This window comes from Maylandia zebra, linkage group LG5 (assembly GCF_041146795.1).
Source record: "Maylandia zebra isolate NMK-2024a linkage group LG5, Mzebra_GT3a, whole genome shotgun sequence".
Classification (NCBI taxonomy): Eukaryota; Metazoa; Chordata; class Actinopteri; order Cichliformes; family Cichlidae; genus Maylandia; species Maylandia zebra.
In genome coordinates this window covers 15,286,937-15,312,019 of record NC_135171.1, presented here as the reverse complement: position 1 = coordinate 15,312,019, position 25,083 = coordinate 15,286,937, and the positions used below count along the sequence as shown (strand labels likewise).

At 39.9% G+C, this 25,083-nt stretch overlaps 2 protein-coding genes across 4 annotated transcripts in view; both read right to left on the bottom strand.

Annotated features, from left to right (window-relative positions):
* ptpra (protein tyrosine phosphatase receptor type A) overlaps positions 1–11,426 on the bottom strand; it is a 31,180-nt gene extending 19,754 nt beyond the window's left edge. For both annotated transcript variants that reach the window (XM_004545261.5, XM_004545262.5), the window contains exon 1: positions 10,995–11,426. The gene's annotated coding sequence lies outside the window, so the exon portion shown is untranslated. The remainder of the gene's footprint in view (positions 1–10,994) is intronic.
* A 1,687-nt stretch (positions 11,427–13,113) lies between these two features.
* Positions 13,114–22,623, bottom strand: idh3b (isocitrate dehydrogenase (NAD(+)) 3 non-catalytic subunit beta). Of its 2 annotated transcripts, none has more exons than XM_004545263.6 (11): positions 22,512–22,623; positions 20,019–20,192; positions 19,516–19,636; positions 19,307–19,367; positions 19,092–19,224; positions 18,572–18,705; positions 18,342–18,444; positions 17,940–18,086; positions 16,667–16,761; positions 16,426–16,486; positions 13,114–15,545 (listed from the first exon to the last, which is right to left on the bottom strand). In XM_004545263.6, the coding sequence occupies exons 1-11, from the start codon at positions 22,551–22,553 to the stop codon at positions 15,456–15,458; spliced, it is 1,161 nt and encodes a 386-aa protein (XP_004545320.1). In that variant the 5' UTR covers positions 22,554–22,623; the 3' UTR covers positions 13,114–15,455. The 2 variants fall into 2 exon arrangements, with proteins under 2 accessions (XP_004545320.1, XP_004545321.1); XM_004545264.4 differs by having other exon boundaries at positions 13,114–13,662.
* Between the last annotated feature and the right edge of the window lie 2,460 nt (positions 22,624–25,083).

Here is a 25,083-nt window from a genome sequence, read left to right as displayed (position 1 = left end):
TCTGTGCAGTCAGTTGAGCATTCAAAAACTAAGCAGGATTGATGCTGAATTGGTGTCACACTTTAATTCTTGCTACAAATGTTCTCAAACTGAATACTGAGTGAACGGTGAATAAAAGGCCAGAATGCAGACAGATGTGAAGAAGGCAGAGGCCGAGTGGTTGGTTGGGTCGACTGTCATTCTTCTGCGTTATCGCAGAGACTGACTGAGCTGTGATAATCTCTGAATCTAATCCCACGGTCTTGACCTTTGAATAATCCAGCCCATCTGCCTGTGCTTACAGAGATACTTGTACCAGCCAACAGAGCCAAACACTGCAGCGCTACCACACAAACCACCGCTTTAAATCACAGATTATTGCATCACAGGGCAGAGAATAAATTGGGCTCTAAAAGCTATAATTGAGCCAGTTGCCAATATTCTGCTGTTTTGAACTAAGCTCATTCATTGCAGTACTTACATTCTGGTTTGAGCACACCACTCTGGCTACAGTTAAAAATGGGACATGATAAGCAAGTAATGCGGTCAATGTGGATGCTATTAATCTACAAATCCACTTGTTGCTCTCCCTTTCTCACTTTCAACCAACTACTTAGCCAACAAATGCCTGCTTTCAGGAAAAAAAACGATCCAAAGAAAAGCTATATCACATGTTAAATTATGTCACTCATAACTCAAAGAGCATATCCTGTCTGGTCAAGTAGTCAGAAAAACAAAACTCCCTGTTAATACATCTTTGACCTAAGCCCATAAACACTACCTTACCCTGTTCTCCTCCAGTACTCAAAAAAGAGCCTTCAAATATAGCAGACAGGATGATTGATACCAGTCTGTGTGAAGCAGCGTTCTACCAGATCAATTTGATGAGATGCACTAAGATTAGTAATGTACTCGTGACTCATTGCTTTCTGTATGCTATCCACCGAGGCTGCATGACGTGTCACTGTGCTGGTGTAAGTGATATATGCCAGTCCTGCTGCTAACCTCACTTCACAGATGCTGCAGGTGCCTGAGAGGTTTTTATCTAGAGGCAGTGTAGCTGCAGGACTACAATAGCCTAAGGTGACATTTTAATGTATTTTAGCCTCTTGAGCAGTTGTTCCAGTGTGTAGGTGTAAATGCATGCAATTCCTTCTCAGAAGACTCATGTGTTGGTAGAAGACATCATTAATTTAACACGCACTGGGAAAGAGCTTCTATTTGTGCCACTTTTAGACTCTATGCAGGCAGAGCTATTTATTAAAAAGATACGCTAGGTGATGGACAGGGTTGGTGTCCTTACTCAAAAACAGTAATGCATTACAAATTACTTGTTACTTTTTTTTTAAAAAGTAATGCAGTATGTTAATGAATCATTTGTTACAATACTCATTATGTTATTTTTGTATTAAGGCCTTTATACACATGCAAATATTTCACAATGTGTTCAGTTGGTAAGGGCCTAGATAATTACTAGTTAAGAATATAAGGCTTAGACTACAATCCTCCCTATTAACACAAACCCCTATGCTAAAGAGGAGATAAATATAATTATTTTCGTGTTTAAGTTGGACCACAATGCTGAAAACACAAAGCAGTTGAAAACCAGAGCAAAAAGACTACTCGTAATTCTACTGTAGATATATGTACAGGTAGGAATAGGAATAATACTACAAGACTGAGTGATCTTCACTGCCTTTGTTACCTGTTGAAGGCCAGACTGGCTGCTGGGCTGGGGTTGGCATGCACTCAGCTTTAGCATCACTCTGGACTGTTTGCTAGATTTGTGTCACCATGCCGTCAGTGCAGATGCTTGCAAAGAGCTGCTGTTGTGTCAACACTATAATGCTGTTGTTTCTGTCCTGGATGCAGTTTGCACTTTAGCGTCTCGTTCTTCTCCTTTCATACGCTAAAAATAAGAGTAACGTCCACAACGTCACTTTCAGTTTAAGGTAACACTTTACTTTGGAATGTGTTACCTTAAACACTGTAATTTACACTCAAATGAGGATGCAGGAGCCAAAGTGCTTTTAGTGTTCAATTAATTAGCTGTGTACTTGAATTAATAAAGAGGACACTGCAGCTTAAATTAGTCAGTCATGTGGTGCCTTGACAAGACACTAATGTCTCAAAATGTCTGATAAACATCGTCTTACTGTAACACCATTACTGACAACGTGTGACAAGCTCCTGCTTAAAACAAAACGCAGCAGCTCACCACTCCTATTTGATTAGATATTTCACAAACACATTTGACTGACAAAGCATTTTTTAATTCTCAGTCTGCCTTCTTTAGAGCCAGCCTGCTGCTCAGCAGTAAATATCTTTCCAACAGTTTCATCATACTATTCCCTGCAGAGGCAACATGTACATACACATACACATCTATTAGAGAATGAATAGCGCAAAAGGTAGTCATGCAGTTCCTGCTCGCCTTACTTTGGGCTTGTGTTGTGCAGCCATGTGAGTATTTTTCAGACAAGGCAGAGCACTTAGAGCTAGCCCTTTACAGTGGCCACTGTTTGGAAGAGCTGTCCTACAGCAAAGTGAAAGCCGCCACAGCTTCCTTAAGACTATGACATGCAACATAAAATCAATAGATTGACTGGTGGGAATAAAAATACAACGCAGAAATGTGTCAGCACACCCTCTTCCTTTTTAACTCCATTAAATAATGGGATGTTTTTTTTACTCTTTTAAAAGATATACTTTTGATTTAGCTTTAGAAATAAAAGAACTATGAGAACCAACTGCACTGGCTGGAATGATCCTTAGATAAAAAGGACTTTGTTTTAAAAAAGTATCAATAAACTGACTTTTTCCACTCGGACTACATTTTTTAATTATTCTCTGACTAGTCGAATATTGCATGTTTTCTTATCAACATTAGGCATTTCCAATTATGTGTCATATGAGACAAAATGAGTCTGGGGCAGAAAAACTTTGGCCTCCACAGAATGCTGAGCACCCATGTGTGCCGGCACACGCCCAGATTAAATTTAGATTGACTCGATATGAAAACTTTCAGGTCTGAGAACTTCAATCAGAGCACTATTTCATAGAACAAACGAACAGTTTGGCACCAACGCTCCTTACGCAACGTTAGCTGCTAGAACATTAGCCTTGGAGAGAGAGAGATGTAATGTTGATGAAATGGACAAATTTGTAGTTAGGAAACTGAAATCCACTAGTTCCAGTTCCACCAGTGCTCATCAGTTAACACTGACAGATAACACAAAAGAAGAGAATGACTTGTATAAAACTAGCTGAGAAATTAAATTTCTCTACATAGCTTTAAACTCCATGAAAAAAAGTGTCCTCTGAGATCTGTGCTACAGCTATAAATATGAGTACCCTGCTTCTATTATCAACACATGATCAAGGTTTGTAAGATGGTAGCTTTTGTGTAAGATGGCTTTTCAAGTTGCTGCTGCTAGCATTGTTCCTTCTATGTCTACTAGAATAGCTTTGTTGGCTACATTATTCTGTCTTCAGTGTCAAGGATTGGCGATTTGAATGAAACCAGATGCACAGTTCAATTTGATCCAGTTGCTAAACCTGTATGCTAAGGATATACCAGAGTTGCAGTCATGGCTAATTTGTAAGGATAGCAAGTGAGTCTCTCATGATATCCTAAACGTGTTTACTGAAATTATGTCCCGTGATGTTTTGAGAATGCTAATTAAATAAAGTCTCCAGAGTATTTCTCTGTGATTATGGAACAGGCAGCTGACATTGCAGTCAAAGAGCAGGTGTCACATTTTGTGAGTAAAAAATTGGGGGTAGAAGAAACCAAAAACCAATACCCTTTTAGTTGTTTAAGATAACCTTATAGATTCTTAATGGCAGCCAGCAAATGTAGGGGACAGTGCTATGACGGTACATAAAATATCTTGTATTTAAAACTGATGAGTATGTTCTTTGGGGTTGTAATCAGGTGACTTATTTGGCCACTTAATATCTCATTCCTTTGTTTTGGGTCACTATCTATTTGCTAGTGCTGTGCAATCAGTCTGGCTTAATCTAAGCAGAGAGCATAACCCTGTACACTTCTGAATTCATTCTGCTTCTTCTATCAGCAGTCACATCATCAACGCACAGTAGTACCACAGTAGCGGTAGTGCCAGCCATACATGCTTAAATGGAAGAAAATGGATGGATGGAAGAACTGTGCCAGCTGTTTAAGATATTTATCTACAAAGTCTAATCTGGCCTTCCTGTTCTTGAGTCTTTTTTCTTTTGCACCTAGTTAGAAACACTTTGTATTTACATTCATGAAGGCACCTCTTAGCTTGGTCAAGACTTGGTCAGATGTTGTGAAATTATTTTTTTTAACAATGGAAATAATTCAGTCATCATGCACTTTAGTCATCTTATATGGCCTTTCAGACCTTTTGGTGCTGCTGAGCTGGCAAATGCATTCATTCAATTAAGAATGCATCACATTGTTATTTGGCCACTCCTAAAGTTTTTTGCTGTCTGTCTCTCCAGCTTTATTATGTGTATTCGGCTTGATGAAGGTTTCCTTCACTTCCACTGGAATCTCTTTAAGTCTCATATTTACAAGTACAGTGAAGATCTATCTATCTATCTATCTATCTATCTATCTATCTATCTATCTATCTATCTATCTAAACATACATATATGAATGATAATATACTGAACTCTGAGAAACTGTGCAAGCAAGTCAAAGCCTTATAATGACACATACAATTCTGTCTACAGTCAAGCGCAGGCAGACCTAATAAGAGAGCAATCGTACAGTTGTGAAAGAGCTGGGCTGTTGCCATGCAATTTCATTCACACAGTGAAAGGAGCATTTATAGGTAAAATATAAAGGAAGTCCAATATTACATCTCCATGACAACCACAGGCCAAAATCAATGCAAGGTAGTCATTTGATATGGCAAGTTCTTGCTCATGGTTGAGGACTTCAGTGATGGTTTTGTATTTACATGTGACCTTAGGGTCATATAGGTTATTACTATATTTTTCAACTGCAGGAATATAAATGTATGAATAGAAAAAGAAGAATCCCTAGCAGTTGCTGATCACACCTTTTATCTAAAGTAGATGTGACTGAAACCACAGTCGAGACTGCTCGTTTTATCAATGTGTTAACGGGACAAGACTGTTGTGATTCAGATGCCAGGGAGCGAGTTGCAGATTTTTTCTGTGTGTGGAAAAGACTGTGTTAGTGACATCAAGTACAGTAGCATCAGCTCTAGTGTGACCACATTTTTTTACTTTTTAGTTCTCTTTGTTTTTGCCACTGAGAGCAGGGGGACTGGTGCTATGCTGAAAGTGATATCAAAATAACTACTCACATTCCAATCCCATCTAATTAATGGAAGGCATTGGAGGACTAAAAGACACTCATCTTTTATATTATTTTTAAAAATAATTGTATTTAGGATTCAATATATTTTAAAAGGTAAGCGCTTGACCCCTGTACCACACAGAGCCTAGACCTCAACGACAGGACACCAGCAGCAGAGTCAAGGGAATTCACCATTCATGGCTTTCTCACAAGGCTTCCAGCTTCACAAGTTTCTGCACTGCTTGTCTGTCTGTTTCCATTCATAGCATATTAATACTGTTTCTATGTCCTCAGAGGGAGGGGGTCTGGGGTAACTGAACTACTGTGAATGCTTCTCTTCACGGGAGACTGAAGTAGGTCTAAGTCAAGGCCGCTAGGACTCATGCTCTAAAACAGACCACAGATTATATGTCCCCAGTGCCACATACAACAGCCACAATCCTCTGGACTTCCCTTTTTGAGGGATACTACTCCCTGCTGGTGTGGTTTGTGTTCCTGTTGGCTTCATTCACAAGCTGGTGAGTTGATGAAAAGATGAAGAGAAGCATGGGGTTACTATTCTGGCTAATCATAAGGGCAAGAGAGACTGCTGTGTCTGTTATTAAGCCTGTAATGATCATTTGGTTCCATTAGGCTGGAAGGATCAAGAAAACTAACTTGTTTCAATGAGTGAAAGTGGTGAGTCAGTGAAGCTCTGCTCTGTGTCTAATTCGTTGTGGGGTTTCTCACAGAGCATGCCAGGGGCCTCTCAAGCTTTCCCACATTGGACACAGAGAGGATGTGGAGGCGCAAAGCATGGTCTCCCCACAAAAGCCACTGTGACCTTGAAGAGTGGTGCAGGGCCAAATGGACAGCTCAAGGGCCACAATGAAACTCGATTCACTTCTGCCCTTTGAAACTTAAACACCAAAACCGATTTGTAGATCCAGCATGCATCTGAAGCAGGCATGAAATCAGATTTTTTTTTTTTTGGGCACTGCACTACGTACCGGTATATAAAAACCATCAAGCCCCAAAAGTTGGCACTGAATGAGAACTTCACACTGTTAGTCTTGCTTACCTAACTGTTTTAAAAGATAATAAATCTCTGTATTTAAAACCTATTTTTAAACAGCTTTAGACTATATTTTATTGCTCCTGTGCAGCTGTTGGGAGGCAGAAAACATTTATCTTTGTAGTTGTTGGTGCCAACACTCATATCATATATAAAGCAGTGAAGGATGTAAGCTGATTTTATAACTAATTAACAGGAGTAATAAAAAAGAAAAGTACAGTTACTTGGGGCTGTAACAGTCATACCGACCTATGAATCATTCAAGCATATAAAAGGCACGTAACTCAAGGGACGACCAGTGTTGTGCTACACATTACCAAGAACTCATACACTTACTGATACGCTTATTAACAGCTGGTCCGCCCCCCCCCCAAAAAAATCAGTCTGTTAGGCATTAAATTGTTTTGTACCAACAACATAAGTGCCAAAGTTTTATTGAAGAATTAAACGTGGTCACACCAAACAGCGGTCCCCAACCTTTTTTGCAACACGGACCGGTTTATGCCCGACAATATTTTCACGGACTGGCCTTTAAGGTGTCACGGATAAATACAACAAAATAAAACTAGTACCGGTACCGAAAAAAAAGATTTATTCATAACACACGTGAAAAGACCCAGGAAAACCGAGTTAATGATAAAAATGGTAACAAAATAAAGCTGAAAACTGATAAAAACCCTGAAAACCATACATTTCACACCTGAGCCTCAACTCTCGCGGCCCGGTACCAAACGACTCACGGACCAGTACCGGTCCGAGGCCCGGGGGTTGGGGACCGCTCACTTTTCAAGTTTGTTAGAGCTGTTTTATGTCCTATGTATTAAGAAATGAGAGGCAGCTGTAGTCCCGTATTTGTATAGGCAGATTTTACAGTAGATGTTCTTCCTGATGAAAAACACCCATCCCACTAGTTTATATCTCCTCCCAGTCTCAAAGCAGGAATCTGATGTGTAATATGTTAACCACTACACCACAGGACCACACTTTTCATTCTTAAATAATGAACATCATACAATACAGTAGAGCCTGTTCTCCTAAGTGACCACTTAGTTATATACAACTCACACATCTGTGTGTGTGTGTGTGTGTGTGTGTGTGTGTGTGTGTGTGTGTGTGTGTGTGTGTGTGTGTGTGTGTGTAGGGGTTGCTGTGAGGACATCCTGCTGCGTTCCGTCATTATACAAGCTTGGTCTGATGTCTGAGGTCGCCAAATTTGAGCTGAAGGTTTGATTCTTACATGTTTTCTTTATAATACAACATAGGGGGTATAGAATTTAATAACACCCCATAAAATTGACCTTAACCAGGTGTCAAGTTAAAGGCCCCTCTATCCACATTTGCTGCTGAGCCGATACCATCTGTTGATGATAGTAAAATGTAGACACACGTATACAAAGGAGTAAATACAGAAAACAGCCCCCATCAATGAGTAGGCTATTACTGCATTAGAAATTACTCATTTACTTTTACTGATGTTTTACTCTGTGGTCAAGTTGCGGATAATTTCAATACATTTTATGTCCTATTGATTTATTCCCTTTAAGCTCTTTAATTTAATGTTGTCACATGACAACAAAACCATAAAGCAGTTATTGGAACATCCAGAAAAAAATCTTAAGGAAAGGAAATATTTAAGGAAAAAAAAGCTCTAATTTGCAATATATAAGTAAATAAACATCTCCATGATCGGTTAAGTACTGCTTATACAAAAAAATACACATATACAGGTTTACATGCACAGGGTGGCATTGCTCAATTTCCCAGCAACACTTGCCAACTATCCCTTGGTTATTTTGGATCTCTATCAATGGAAACCCAAAATGACAGCTCTGATATCTGAAGTAGTCATCCTACTGCAGCCGTCCCCTCCTTTTCCTCTGAAAGATAACAAAACCATCTAAGATAATAACATAATCACCGGAGACTTGACTTCAAAGCAACATCATGACTTGGCTTCTCTTTAAAATCCATTTTGTCCAGCTTCACCTTTAGGTGGTGCACTGAAAAACTACTCACTTGCTTACAGGCTCTCTGAGCACTCCCCCCCTTCTTCCAGAGCAGGACAAAACAAGTCTTGTTGGCAGGCCGATGGCAAATATTAATACATATAGCTTCAGTGTGAATCATAGGCACTCATTTGAAATAAAGTGAAAACCTAACACAACATAAATGTGCAACATGGCTCCAAATTCTTGCTTTTTATGAACAGAAATCACACACAAAAAAGTTTTAAACCCAATTACTGGCTATAATAACACATATGCCATATGAGGAAAAAAAGGTATTCATGTAGCTGTAGTTACAGTACTGCAGTACAGCCAAGAGTAATCCTTTATGTTGATTTCTAACATCCCCCAAAAGGGAGAAACAGCACTGCTTTAACACACTATGGTGGAAAAGGAAGGTGGCAACCAGATCCTCCTGACTGACGTGGACCCACGTGAGCTTACAAAAATCAAAAGAACCTCTTTGCACATCCAAAGTACTTTTCCATGTACAAAAACACCCACTGTTAATCGTTGCTATGAGCGTGAGCGACCAGAAACACCAGTCAGCCGGAATCAAGAAGATTTTAAAGAAACATTTGACTAAATAACTTGAAGATATTACATAATTACTATTTCCATTCAGCAGAGAGGCAGGGCAAAGCTGAAGGATGTTCGATGGCGTCCTTTCTAGCCAGGCACAATATTTAGTCAGTCATTAGTAATCACACAGGTTCATTTCCTGTATTGTGGAATAAATGTCATTAAGATCCAATTGACATATCGCATGTAGCTCCAATCAGGCCCCTGTAATGCATCATAATCCTCTAAATGGAGCAGTGTTTATCCCGCGAGAGGCTGAATTACAGTGCTCTTCCTCAGCAAAACATACAGGGCCCACAGGTGGAAACAAAAATATACCTCCAGCCCCACCCAAAAAGCAAACTCATAATATTGTGTCAGAGCCCTGAAATTGTGAAATTTCACAACACACGGGCCATTATTTTAAACACCCACTCATTGACACTCAACGCAAAGTTCCCACAAAGTGATTTCAAGCTATACTTATTTTATTTTTAGTAACTAGGCCAATCGTGAAAAATGTGGTGCGAGGATGATCACTCCACTTCCTCTGCTAAAACTCTGACAGCATCCCAACAAGACAGAAATAACTCATTTTTTTCTCTCTCCTTAGAATAGGTGCAAAGATATATACAGGCATAGTGAGCACGATTCTAACAGCCCTGCCTTTTTCTGCCGCATTGCCAAAGCAAACTTTTTCCCTCTTTTCACAATACGGCTTTCAAGGTGCTGGTGATGTTTGACAGGCAGATATGATGTTACAGTTTTTTGGTTTGGTTTGTTTTTTAATGGGGTACAGGGTGAAAGGTGAATATGTTCAGGCCTGACAGACAGAGGTCAGGATAAGCCGGAGAGAAGAGTCACAGGAGTTGGGAGGTTTTGTGCACTGAGATGGTCCTAACATGACATGACGGCTTCAAGTGAAGCTGAATGCCTGCTGTGGGGAGGCACACATGGTGAAGCATGGTGTATAGATATGTGCCACAGTTCAGTGAACTGAACCAAGCATTATAAGCGGAGCTTCAGGCTGACATTCTGTAGCAGAGGCTTTTCCCAGAAATGACAAGGAAGTCTCTGCCATGTCCGATCAGCCTGACGATGTTCCTCTCCCTCTCTCTGCTCTGACTTTGAGGCTTTCACACTCTTTCGCTGATGCTCAGCTCGGCTGCAGCAGTTATGCCACCGATGTTTAATGTCAATTCCCACTACTGGCAATGACAAGCGAACCCTTACAACAAGATCCGTGTTCTGATGAGCTGGGAATCACGAATCACTGCTCAAGTCTGAGTAGAGGATTGAAATAATAATAATTTTAAAAAGCCATCAACACCCACACGACTAAAATTGTATGCTTGGATACACCCAAAGCTTAGAAAGAGAGAGGACTATTATTAATAATTAAAAAAAGAAAAAAGTTTGGGAAAGCACACATGTGAGACCCCCATCTTGAAGAGGTGAGGAAACACAAAGCAGCCGCTGTGATGTGACAGAGCATACACGTTAACGTCAGGGCGACCTAATTCCTGTTGTGGGTCGCATGAAGCCCCCCTTGCTCCTCCACCCAGCCAGCTCCACTCCCTCCCTCTCTGAACGTGTAATAACAAAGCGTTGATCAATAAAGTGTACTTTCCAGTGAGGCAACCCTGGAACCCCCTCTCCCCGCCACTCCACCCCCTCTTTGTTCCAGCGTAAGCGCAACAGCATCTGTGTTGGCACAACAAAACCAACTTCTTAAATGTTGTCGCACTCTCTCTTAAAGCTTCCCCCCTCCCCTCCTTTCTTCGGAGTCCCCTCTCGCCAAAATTTCCCTCCCTGCCTCCGAGCTACTTCTGAAATGTTCAGGCGTTACAGGGAGGCTCACAACTCATTAAACGCCGCGCTGCTCCGTGGACGAGCCCCCCCCCCAATCGATAACGGCATCATGTAACGTAAAAAGCGGGAGGAAGGGGGGGACGGGGACGGAAAGTGCTCGTTTGAGGGTGACACAATGTTACAACACGGGGAAACATGCTCGTAGAGCGACATTGTAACAAGTGGGATTCTGCTTTGCGCAACAAAAACAAGAAAACTCACCACAACTCCTGTAGAGCCCAAAGGAAACCGGAGGGGGAGGCGAGAGAAGAAGAAGGGGGGAAAAAATGAAAGCCAAGTGGGAATTTATCCTGTCTTCCACGTTTTCAACCCCGGCCCCTTTCTCCACACCCCAGGAACCAAGAGTGTGAGTGGGGTGGAGGTGGGGGGGGGACCAGGGTGATACCAGAGGAGGGAAGCACGATCTGGGACGCACTGCCAACACTTCACAGTCAGTTTATCCGCTAAAGCCAGGGTAAAGAAAGCGCCCCCTCCAAAAAAATTAGAATTTCGCCCTTCTGTAGCGTCTCTTCGGAGGGTATTTTCTTCGCCTTCTTGGATGTTAAATCCCAGGGTTTATCCGCTGTATCCGGGCGCGTCGGCCGACTATTCTAGTCCGCCATGTTGTGTGTCTGTCTGCATAGGAAGAATGGGAAGCGGGGAACGAATTCCCAGGCCTGGCCCCGTCTCTTCTCCGCTGTGTTTCTCTGTAGCCCGCAGCGACACCTGCTGGCCCAGATCCACTTTACACCTTCCACACTGCAGCGGCCCCCATCAGTGCTACTTAACACAGCATTGAGGGCCAGAGACCTGTTCTGATTGATGATAGACCACTTCATTTTTCCAATCTACATACATTTCAAAGGGAATTATCAGATTATTCTTTAAAGAGGCAACTCTCCAGGGGCAATATTACAGAAATGTGACGTCAGTTTGATGGTTGGGCCCACATGTTTAATAGAGGAAAAGGTAATTTGTTGAAAGCCATGTAATTTATTTTTAACAAATAATTAAAGACTATTTTATTCAGTAATATATCCAGCGATAGTCTTTTGCCTATAAGCAAAATTATTATTATTTTTATCCTTTCATTATTAGTCAAGTTATTTTGCTGAGGTTATTACATTTTTACCCTTTCTAATGACGTTTTCAGTATTACATCTTGGTTTAGTAGGGATAAGTAGGTAGAGAACTGATTTTCTAACTAAAATAATATACATTTTAAATTATATTTTTATTTTACTGGTAACAATTTTTTAAATATAATTTACTGAGCCACTTTGAAACTAATAAATAACTAGTAGTAACATATAAAGGGTAAATAGTTCATTTTCTGTCTACAACAGTCGGAATGATCATCAGATTCAGAAAGTTTAATAAAAAATATTTTTCATTGTTTTTTGCTGTTGTTGTGTTTCTTTGAGCATGTGTTAATAAAATAATCAATAGGAAACTGTGGGCTAGAGGAAAAAACAAAATTACTGGCCCTTATATCTTTAACACATGCCAGGAGTTTAACCAGACGATTTGTATCAACATCGGGTATCATCTGTATATGCAGCGTTTTCTAATATTAATTCCAAAGTGAAGAATGTATAACGAGAACAGTCTGGGCCCTAGCACAGAACCCTGTGGAACTCCGTGATTAACTTTTGTGTGTAAGAACCATCATTTATATATATAAATAACTACAATTAAAACTTCCTGGAAACACAATTGTGTATTCTAGTCCATCCAGCCATCCTCTTCCGCTTATCCTTATCAGGGTCGTCTGGAGCCTATCCTGGCTACCATAAGGTAAGAGGCAGGGTACACGTGATCAGTGTTATGAAATGTTGCACTCATCTAGCAGCACAAGGCCAGGCAGAGATGTTGTCTGAGGGTGTGAGAAGATCATAAGGAAGCATCATTATAGTGCTGCTTCTATGCTTTAAATTTATTACTAAAATTCATCCATAAACTATTCCTCTGAAAATAGTCACATAACTGACCTGTAATAACTCTTTTGCGACCTTCTGCAGTAAAGAGAAAGCTGGAAAATTTCCTACAATTTATTAATAATTTATATAGACGAAGGCAAAAAATATATTTAATATTGAACTGTTAGTTAATGGTATTGGGGACTTGGAGCATACACTGTCCCATGATACACCCAACACAGCCAGAAAAACTCAGTTTTACCAACATTTAAATTCTCCAAAAACCACCATGAATATGTTTGGACACAGGAAGGGAGTTAGGATCCTCATGCGAGGTGACATGTGCCATCAGCCATAATAAACTTTTAATAACACCGTATTAGTCTCCATAATGCTCATTCAAGGATTCTGCACGCAAGATGTCATATTCCATTTCTTATTTATTATTCATATAGCATAAATGAAGAAGCATTAAGTTAAAACTTTATTAATATTGAAATATACATACGTTGTGTTTTGACTTCCGGTTAATGTCCACACATAAAATCATTAAGTAGAAATTAGAGTATCATGCAAGGCAGTAGAATGTCAGGAAGTGGTGTGAAATAGTGTAACAGCATTATAAGTTTTGCACCATAATAAAAAGAAAAAATATCACCAATCCACTTTTTTTTTTAATTGGATGCAACGTTAAGTGTTTAAATATCAACTGTAAAACAGCAAAAATAAAACATTGTGGACAATGTATTTCATTTGCATTTTGCTCTGATAAGAAGGGCACTGCGTGTAGAATGTAGGGGGATAGGGCTGTACTGTGCGTACAAGCGTGTAAGACAGGAAGATAATTAAAAATGTGTGCGATTCAGCAGCTGACAGATCTGCAAACATAATGCTCAGACCGACAGGTTAGCAATGACAGCACGGGTGAACTCGTTGCTTGTTGCATAGCCCCCCAGATCTGCAGTGCGCACCTGTTGCAAACATAAGGACAGCACGTTATTATATGCACAGCTGCAGAAACACATGTCCACATTCTGTATCACGGTCAGCATGTTAGAGAGCCTTTGAAAGCAGTACTCACAGAATGAACACAGTGTGAATGATGATATGAAAAGAAAAAAAAAAGCATCAGTTGAACTTTCCTCTCTTTTTCTGGCCCCACATTATTTCAAGTACCAGTCCAGGTTTGGATTTAAAACACATCAAATGACCATATACAGTATTTCAGTGTATTTTAATGATCCAGGAAAGATCACGTTGTTGTTGTTCAGTATGAGTGAAACTCTTGGTTTGTTGAAATACTTAAATTTAAATGCTGGCTAAAGGCACATGATATTGCTTTTACTGGGGAACTTGGGTCAAAGGTCAACACACAAACACTGTATACTGAAAAAGTATTTTTTTTATTTTTGGTGAGCAAGCTTCCATTTCAAATTGATACAAAATGGTACCAAAAGCGAGATGGACAGGATAATTGAACCTTAGTGTAGCAGTTATAACTGTGCTGACTTTATGGTGGGGAAAAAAAAGAAGACTAAACCAGGAAATGCCATACAGCAATCAGCAAAAACATCAAAACCAATTAAAATGTAAATTACATTGATCAATGTGCTGTGAGAGCATTTGTTGGGAGGTTTTATTTGTTGCTTCCCACCAACATTTTTACAGAAGAGGCACACCCTTCCAAGGTGACAACACTCCCTGACAGCAGCAGCCTCTCCCTGACTACACTGCATCACACCAAAACAAATCAAAGGAACCTTTGTGAGCATCCAAGTCAGACACCACAGGACAAGTCCCATGTCCACAGCCTGATGGTCAGCGCTTGGAGCAGCACCACAGTAAGGATCCAAATAATATTAATGTTTTTAATGTTATGGCTGATTTCTGTATAATCATGTAACAAATTCTTCTGCTATGTGCTTAAATAACTCTTTTTAATAAACTACATGCTACAACAATGGTGACTTTGATTGTGAATGGCTAATGCAAGCTAATGCTGCCATTTAATTTTTTTTGATGCACAAAGATACTGATCTTTCATATCAGTTTCCCCAACAGCTGCCAATTATGTTTTTAATTACGCCAGGTTACAGTGAACAGGAAATCCCAGCACCAATAGTTGAATTTATAGTGCTGCAATAATGAAATTACAGTTTTATTTAAATGTGCAGTAATTTGTAGCAGCGTTGTACTGTTACTGAGTTACAGTTAGTTTTTAGACCAATTCTGAAAAAAGGCGATACAAACTTTTTAAAAGACTGGTGGCTTTACAGCAAGTTTTCAATGAAATGCGAGACCGATGGGACAGGAAGAAACATTTAGATAATAAAAGTGAAAAGAAAAAAAAAAAAAAGATGCGTTTCCCACAATGTGCGAAGAAATCGTCTTTATGAACTCATCAGTTCAAAACTCCAAAAACAAAAAGATGCAAATGGACAAAAGATTGTGAGGGCAGAGGAGACTGCATGAATACAGGAAACAGGAGGTCTAGCTGTGTGATGCAAAACATCATGAGGTATACTTTTTAATCCCAAATCAACAGATGTCAAAGCTTAACGGAAGAGGATCTACAAGCAAGCCAGCAGAACTAATGTCATTATGATGCAACTTATGTCAGAAATGTATAGTACAGCTCTCAGTGAGCTGGCATTTGGGGTGGGTGGGTGGGGAGGGTGTCTTAACATGCATCCAGACCATGTTAAGAACAACGTCCAGATTTAGGGAAAAAGGAGTCAGTCAGCGAGGTCTATGATGAAATATCTTAGTAAATGGGTCGGTGACGCAGGTTTTCCACAACAGCATGCACAAAATCGGTAGTGGTACAGTATCCGCCAAGGTCTCGTGTCCGTACCTGGAATTTGCACAAACACACAAATGTATACACACACAAACAGATGGCAATGGGGTACAAGGAGGTGGAGGAAATTAAAGCAGATGGGAGAAAATGAGCATTCAGACAGTGTAATAATAAAAATAATAATACTTTAATGATAAACTACCCTGCAAGCTGGTGTTTATTATCATCATCTAGGGGACAAAGTCTGACCACCTTCATGTGCATGTTTGTGTCAGTGCATGTTAGTTTCAGTACAGAGCAGATGCAGCTTTTTAGTCCAAAATAGTTTAAAAAGGAATTTACGACATAATTTTGTTAACAAACCCATACAATCCTGAACATGTAAAAGAGGGACAAAATTAAGCAAGGAAGGCACTGAAAGAGAGGAGCTAAGAGTGACTTAAAAGTAGGAATTCAAAGGCTCTTTAACACACTATGGTATAGTATACAAACAGTTAGGATGAGTTATTTGTAGGCCAAGAACTACTGAGATTTAAGATGATGTTGTTGGCCTTAGACTGCAAGGCAGAGCTCTAAGGCAAGCTCATCTAAGGCAAGTGTAATGTAATCAATGATTTACATTACGTTTCTATCACCATTTTCTTTAGAGGTTCTCTTTGAGACTTTGTGTACACAAAGACAGCAGTTATTGACCCACAATACCAAGATCACAGATTTAGAATATACAAGTCTGACTTTATTTGCCCACATATTGCAGAGCTATCAGCTGTTATTTTACTCTGTTAGAGGTACTGAAAAAGTGGAAGTAAAACATACAGAAAAAGCAGCTCTTTTGGTGTTAATAATGTTAATGCTTCTGGATTTATATACCATAGTGGTGGTCTTATCATTCAAAGCCTGCATGCAGCACAGACTGGGCAGAGCTAACACTTACCTTGCCCTGTTTTATGACCCTCTTGACAGCATCTGACACCATTTGAGAATGGTATTCCAGACTGCAACACAATATAATCACAATGAACAGGTGACCAGACACATGTCTGCATTCAGACAAACAGAGCTGCCTGAGGTTGTTTAAGATCTTGATGATTATATTGGGTTAGGACAGACAATTTGAGGCTATTGTGTAAAATTTGATATACTCATTATGAAAAAACATGTAGAAGGTGACTCACTTGAGGTGCCTGAGCATGTTAGCAGCACTGAGCAGCATGGCTGTGGGGTTTGCAATGTTCCTTCCAACAGCTTGTGCAAATGGGTGGCGTGCACCCTGAAAAAGAAAAAAATGATACGAGAAATGAAAAACTGCAGTATAAGGATCTGGGCAGAGAAACCAACAGTCCATTAACCCTCTGGGGTCCAGGGTATAATTGGCCGTTTTTGACTACTTTTGATTTTACCTCTATATTTCACCTTTAAAATGTGTTTTTCTTGCCTTGTTTGGTATCATTATTTTCAGCACAACCTCAAATATCTGAAATTTGAGTTATTTTTTTCATTTTGGTATACTATATTAGCACAGTGGATCTAAATTCAGACAAAAAAATTCAAAATCCGAGTAGAAAAGTTATATTTTTTACTGTAAAACCCACAAACATGTTTAATGAATCATTTTCTTAACTTGAAATGCAAATAGAAATTGTACATTTCTAAAAATTATGCACAAGTTTTGCAAACAACAAAGTTATATGGTACTATTTACCTAAAAATGCAGCCAAGGCCTCAGACGTTTTTTATATAACCATTTAAGTCTATTTACAGAACGATCAGGTGTTCTGCATCAAATAAGAAGACACACAAATTATTTGTGCCAGTCCAAAAAATGTAGTTTGTGTTCAGTATAAGACAGAGGAGAACACCAAAGGCCTAAACCCTGCAGGTCTGACAGCAGGAGGTGCATCAGTCCAGTTTTCCATGTGGGAACAGCGTTTACACTGGAATCTGCCTTTGACGGCTTTTTTAGAGCAAATATAAAATTCAGCAGTCTAACTGACACATAATAAAAAACAATAACTACACAGCACACTAACTACAGCCTCCAAACACGCTAAACGTCACTAATGTCTCACATATGAAAACTCGCTCTCTCTGTCTTTCGCTCGCCCACTTTCCGTCTCCGGTGTCACTCCTAAAAACTTCCCCTTCTCCCTAAACAACCAAATGTCACATGTTGCCTTTTCATTTTTTTGATTGGCTGACATGGTAAACTCTAAAACCAATAGGGAAGGGGTGTTTTTTCTTTTTTCACTCGCAAAGTGTTTGCTACAGTTGTCTGTAGAAAACGCAGTTTTTACCGTTCGTCATGCTGTAAACACCACTGTTTTGTTCAGAGAAAAACAATAATAATACAGTAATACAAAAAGGGAAAGTATAGGCTTTTAAGTAAAATCAGGACAAGGAAAAAAACAAAACAAAAAGACAAACAAGCGAGAGGTTTTGGAAACTCACAGTCTCAAAAACAGCATATTCTGCACTGTAGCTTTCCCCAGGAACAACTCCTGCTCCTCCAACCAACCCTGCTGCTAGATTGTCAATAATGTTACCGTACAGGTTAGGCATCACCAGCACGTCAAACTGGTAAGGGTTTTGCACCAGCTGCAGAAGAATAATACAATGACAAATTTAAGCCTGAATCAGCGGTGCTCAGCTATGGTCATTTACTGCAGTGAAATCAAAGTGCACGTCTTCAGTTATTCTATTTTTTTTTAATGGAGCACTTCTAGCAAACGCTAAGTTATAAATATACAATTAGGAATAAAAGACAGCATTCACTTATTTAATCTGAATGGTAATGGATAATAAGAACAATAATAATAAGGCAAAGGGAAGGAACTGCAAGTCTGTTTATACCTGCATACAACAGTTATCAATGATGATGTTCTCATATTTGATTTTGGGGTACAGCTGTGCCACCTCTGCACAGCTCTGCAGAAACAGGCCATCACCGAGTTTCCTGAAATAAGATACGAGGACAGGAGTTACTGTAATGCTAATTTTTAGCCTTAATGGAGGTACATGGTTTCAAAATAAGACAATAACAAAGACAAAGCTGCCTTTAAAAGAAAAAAAAAATTACCCACATGATGTTAGCTTTGTGAACAGCAGTGACCTTGTTTCGCCCTTTCTTGGTAGCATAGTCAAAGGCAAACTTGGCGATGCGGCGTGACTTCTTTCTGGTGATGATCTTCAGACATTCAATCACACCTGTTACACTCTGGAAAACACAAGAGGATGACAACATATGGTTAAATATATTTTGCCGAAGAATCATGCAAGAAAATGAACACATACATTATGTTCTATAAACAACAATCTCCCACATAACCTGACTGTAGACAGTCTTTGAGGTCTAAGTGTAAATAATCATGCTGTAAACTAGGTTTCATATTGAAATGAATAAATAGGAGAGTTAAAGAACCTCAATATAAGTAAAGGACAAATCAAAATCTGGCTTAATCTGTATTTCTGTGACTTAACTATATTCTGATGCCCAGTTTAAGGCTTCTTTCAAAACCCTTAAACAAACCTTCCAGTGTGTTTGCAGGTGGGTGTAAAACTGCTGTTTACGCTCTGATTGCAGTGAGTAAGAGTACTGTTTACCTCATGCTCTAGGGAGCTGTACTCCCCCTCAGTCTGCTCACGGATGATGACTAGGTCCAGGTTGTTGTGACGAGTGCTGTAGCCTGGCAGGCTGTTTACATGAACTACATTAGCAAACAGGTCCAGCTTGCGCCTGGGGAGTGGACGGATGTAGAGTTATTTTTAAACGTGACATATGCAAATAATAACACACAATTTTTTATTTGATCATTTACCTTAATCTCATCTCATATGAAGCCAGCTCGCCTTTGAATTCCATGGGTGTGTGAATCTTTCCTAAATAAGGTAACGTGCCCCAACATGTTAAAGCCTAAATACACTGCAGTTCAGACTACTTCAGTGCAGCCATTTAAATCAGCTTTTTGTTATTGGATTAAATTTTTTTGTGAGAGAAAAATCAAAGAATTAAAGGAAATAAGACTACCTTTAATGGCAACTCTGTTGCTCTTCATAGAGGTCAACACTTGTTCCAGTTTTTCCTCGCTGGCCATGTTCTGCACTTCACTCATGTGGAATTCCTCAAATTCTACTGGGACATCACCTGCCTTCAGAAAAATGGGGAGAAAAAAAAATCATTCTTAAAAAAAAATCACAAATCAACATAAAGAATGACAATCTTACTCAGTTTTAATGCACTATTTTACTTTAACATTAAGCACCATATTTAAAATGATTTCTTAGAAAAAGTAAAGCAAGGAGATTATTTGTAAAACACAACGAGATGAAAAAGGAGCTTCTTAACATTTAATATAAGAAAAATGTAAAAAATCAGACCAGACAGAGAAAAAAAAAATCTGTACATGTATTTTTTGTCAAAAGTTCCCTATTATTTTCTATCATCAGTAAACCTGATATACTGAAGACAACATGTTTGGTATAAGGATAAAAAGCAGTTATGAGTCCATCGTCAATCTTATGTAAATGTACCTTAAAAACTTCCTTTACAGCAGTCATTAGTTCAGGTCCTACTCCATCCCCTGGCACCATTGTGACTTTAAAGGTAGCATCAGCACGGGCCGGTGGTGTTTCTGGACTACAGAGACCAGCAGATACACTCAGTGGACGAGAGGCCAACTGTGGACACCTGGAACCGACCAGGCCCTGAAGGAGGGAAACAAAGGTACACTTACTAGGTACAGTATTACAAAGAACACTGCAGTATACTATAAACCCATATATCTACTCTCTAATAGTATTACTTATCAACACATTGAAAACCCTAATATCGAGACAGATATACTACATATATATATATAATTTGCACATATACCAAACAGTGCACCTACATTATACATTTTGTGGTAACTTTTTAGGACCTAAGAGAAGTTAATAGAGCAGCTAGCCTACTTGAAACAAGACTATTATTGGTCATTGATCATTGGTCAGAGGTCTGTTAGTGTCCAATTGGTCAAAAAGAACTTTTTTGATAACAAGCAACACCAGAATCACTTGTCTACATCTGTTACATTCAATGTTTGCTTGTTACAGCTTCTGACCTCCCCCCCCCCCAGTGTGTATATACAAAAATCTGTTCAAGATTTTGAAACATAAAGACATTTAGAAATTATCGGAATAAAACAATGTTGGGGGAATGCACCTGTGTTCAGACATTTGTTAGAAAAAACACCAAGTGAGAACAACTTTGTGTAGCAGGAATGTCTTTTCCTATTTCACTCATTTCATCATGTCATGACGTGAGCCCAACTTTATGAGAAGCATGTTTTAGTCAGAAAGAGAGAATGAGGGTACAACACTGTATATAATATTATAAATTACATTTCACCTAATATTATAGTAATTTCATGCATATTGCTATTCAGGATGATGCCTAGATGCATTTTATAAGGGAAGATGTCAGTAGGGGATTTTGTGTAAATACACACAGACAAATAAATGAGAAAAAAAAAATCTGCATAAATAAAGAAACAACAAATGCAGATGTTTCCACACAGGTGCACTATATAACACAACTCCAATCAGGTTTGGAGGCATATATGAATATTTTAAGCAGGCCCAGGTGATTCTGTATTAATAGAAAATGGCAATAAGAAAAGGTGTTGGTGACTTTGAAAGATGAAGTCTTTGTAGATCATTGTTTGAGCAAAGATGGCAGGCGCATCGGTCTCAAACAAGCCAGGTTATGCCATCCTTATTTTCTGCCATCCATATACTGTTAATGGGAATTTATGCTTCAATCAGCAAATCAGAAGCAGCAGCAGCAACTTTCATGCAACAATGGGTAGCTCAACGGATTTTTAGGTCAGATGCCCTTCCTGACGGAATCTTTGGCTTGTTAGGTGAATTGTGTTAACTAGTACACTACAACATCAGAAGATGTTACTGTCTGCTGACCACCAAGACAAAAAGAATGGGGAGGAGCTTTCTTCTTGGAGTCATAGTTGATCCACAGATTACATCTGTCCAAATAATCAAGTCAGTATATGTATAAATAATCCCTGTGACACAAGCTTCGCACTGTGCTAAAGACATTTTTTTTACTGGCTCTGTACTGGCTAGTACTAATGTTTCAATGGGAAGAGTTACATCTGCATTTAGATCTATGAGAAATTTATTACTTAGTGGTATGAAAAATTGTCGTTGAGAATAATGGTCAGTCAACAGCTGAAAACCCTAAGGGAGGTTTTGGATCGACGGGTAAAACAGCACTCTGCGCGACCACAATGGGGAAAAAGTGGTTTTCCATCCAGGAAGAGTTCCTGAGACTTTAGGAATCAGTAGCAATGCATGGTAAAACTGTCCTGGTGTTGCCCCAGCATCTATTAATAAGAGACTTTATGTTGTCGTCCTCTTCATTTATTTTGTCACCGGTTTGTATATTTCAAGGTGATCCTGAATGATTATCACCCTCACCCGCATCTTACCTGTAGGCAACAAGTTAAAAGGCCAACTCTGCAATCTTACAAGTTAAAGTAAGACACTGAATATATTTGCACTCTTACTGACACCTAGAAATCTGACTGAAAACTAAACCTTGTCTGAGTTGCTCGCTTCAAGTCTCTAAGCTTGTGATTAGCCCCACGAGTAGCAGTAGCTAACGGTTCACTAAGGACAGGGAGGTTACTGACATGGTTAACTGACACAGGCTGGGAGGCTAAGCTAATTTAGCTGACCTTCTCAATTAACGAGGATGTCTTATTAAGGCGCGTATCTACTGACAAATAAAACAAACCGAGAACTATGTCCAGCAAAATAATTCCAGATACGGAAACACACTTCAGAATCGTTCTATCAGTAATGCAGACGTCCACGAAGCTCACGATGGTTAGCATTCACGTAAGAAACACATGACAACACTCAGTGCGTAAACGTCTCTTTGCTGCGTTTATATGAAATATGACTAAAGCAGCCATTTTTTTTCTATTTACACAAAAAGCCCGTCAACATAATTTGTGCTCTCACCTTGAACAACGTTACTAAACTTCCCCTCAAGACGACCGCCATCGTCACAGGCACGAAGCAACTGGGCTACTTCTTCTGTGGTGGAGGGGTAATAATGGGACAATGGCGCCACCTGCAGGGGAGAACGTAAAACTACCGCTTACTCCACGGGGAGACCAATTTCCATAAACCAGATGGTACTCAAACCTGGTTCTCACCTTACATGTCACAGTGCTATCACATTGCCAGTCTGAAATAAATACATAAATAAATAAATGAAATTAGCAGAAAACAGAAAACAAAACAAAACAGAGCGTTAGAAAAAACATTTCAAACAGAATTTGAACTTGAACGACCCCCTCAATTAAGGTGATCCTGACAGAGCTGTCATTGAGTTGAGTTGGAGCTTGGGGCCCTCAACATGACCCTCTCATTATTAAAAAGAAACATCACCAGAATGCAATAAAGGATTTGTGTGTTGATTAAAATGTCCTGGGAGAGGACACATCATATGCTCAGACCAAAATTACACAGATGAGTTCTCCAAAAGTTGATTCTGTTCATCTGGACGTAGCGTTTTGTGGGAGAAATGTTTCGTCACTCATCCAAGTGACTTCTTCAGTCTCAGCTGACTGCAAGTTTCCCCAACCTTATAAACAGTACATTTGCATAATGACTGAAACCAACAATGGCTGGGAGGTCAGTTCCTTAATCATAATTATGCAAATTCTCATGACCATTGATCAACAACCACTGACCAAAACCCACTGATCAATGGCCATGAGTACCATTCACAGAGAGTTGGGGAATGGCTGCAATCACAGCATTGTAAGATGGCGAAAGATGTACCCTTAGGCCCCCTCCTTGATTCAGAGATGGTCTTTCCCTTTTCACGTAAATGGCCTCCTTGACTCCGCGCTCAAACCAGCGTTCCTCCCTGTCCAGGATTTGTACATCCTTATCATTGAAAGAGTGTCCACTGGCCTGTAGGTGTAAATACATAAACAGGGTGCACCTTTAAGACCGATTGTCTGCATGATCAACTCTGTCACCTATAACATCTCCAAGTTTCTGGCTTCGATCTTCAACCCGTTGGTAGGCAGCTCTGAACACCACATCCAGAACACCCTGGATTTTGTTGAGAAGGTGAGAGATGTCATCTAAAAGCTGACGTGTACCGTAAACCTACACATACGGAGCAGTATCTAAGGTTTGACTCTCATCATCCACTGGAGCACAAACTGGGTGTCATCAGGACGCTACAACACAGAGCGAACACCATCCCCACAGACACAGCGGCCAGGGAGGCAGAAGAACAGCACATCAAGAAGGCCCTGAGTAAATGTGGTTATCCCAGCTGGACTTTTGTCAAAGCTGGAAAGGCACCTAAAGAAAGCTCCAGCCGATCCAGGAGAGAAGGACAACCGCTGCCCAAGCGAAAACCTGTAGTGATCCCTTATGTATCAGGAGTATCGGAACAGTTGAGACGCATTTTTTCTAAACACCGAGTCTCTGTGGCTTTTAAACCCCAAAACAAGCTGCGCCAAAAATTGGTCCACCCCAAGGATGTGTGTCCCCCGACACAGAGTAACATAGTGTACGCTGTTAAGTGCCAGGAGGATTGCCAGAATTTATACATCGGGGAAACCAAACAACCTCTGGCGAAGCGGACGGCACAACACAGAAGAGCTACCTCGCCAGGACTCTGCAGTCTATTTACACCTACAGGCCAGTGGACACTCTTTCAATGATAAGGATGTACAAATCCTGGACAGGGAGGAATGCTGGTTTGAGCGCGGAGTCAAGGAGGCCATTTACGTGAAAAGGGAAAGACCATCTCTGAATCGAGGAGGGGGCCTAAGGGTACATCTTTCGCCATCTTACAATGCTGTGATTGCAGCCATTCCCCAACTCTCTGTGAATGGTACTCGTGGCCATTGATCAGTGGGTTTTGATCAGTGGGTTTTGGTCAGTGGTTGTTGATCAATGGTCATGAGAATTTGCACAATTATGATTATGGAACTGACCTCCCAGCCTGCAGAGGTCCACACTCTCAAATGGACCCATCATAAATAGGTCAGGGGATTCCCAGTCCTATTCCAAGCAAGTGAGTGCCTACACTCATGCAAATAATAAGCACAGGCTTATAACATCACCACTATGGAATTACAGATAAGGGACAGGTTACAAGTGACTGTAGATAGATTTTCTTCATTTACCTTTCCGGGCAATTCATTTGGTTACTCATGCTATCACAAATCCACGGCGCCCAAAGGAGTGCGTCTCAGACAGCGAGCTTTACTACCCTGAGTCAGGCCTCTCAGGCAATCAAATGATTGCGCAAAACTCACCTCCTTATTTTAGTTTTAACTCTATTTCTAGATGACACATTCATCTAGAAATAGATTCCTGGATTATATATATTTACTAACAGGGTAACATTCTTTGAGGAATTAGAAATGTTGTTTCTATATGTTTATCTTTTTAAAAATTAAAAAAGACTCTGTGACCTGGCTGTAGCACATGATATGCCTCAAAATGAGGCAAACCTGGCCATTTTGATTAGTGAAGCTTTGGAATGGCTTTAGTTTGG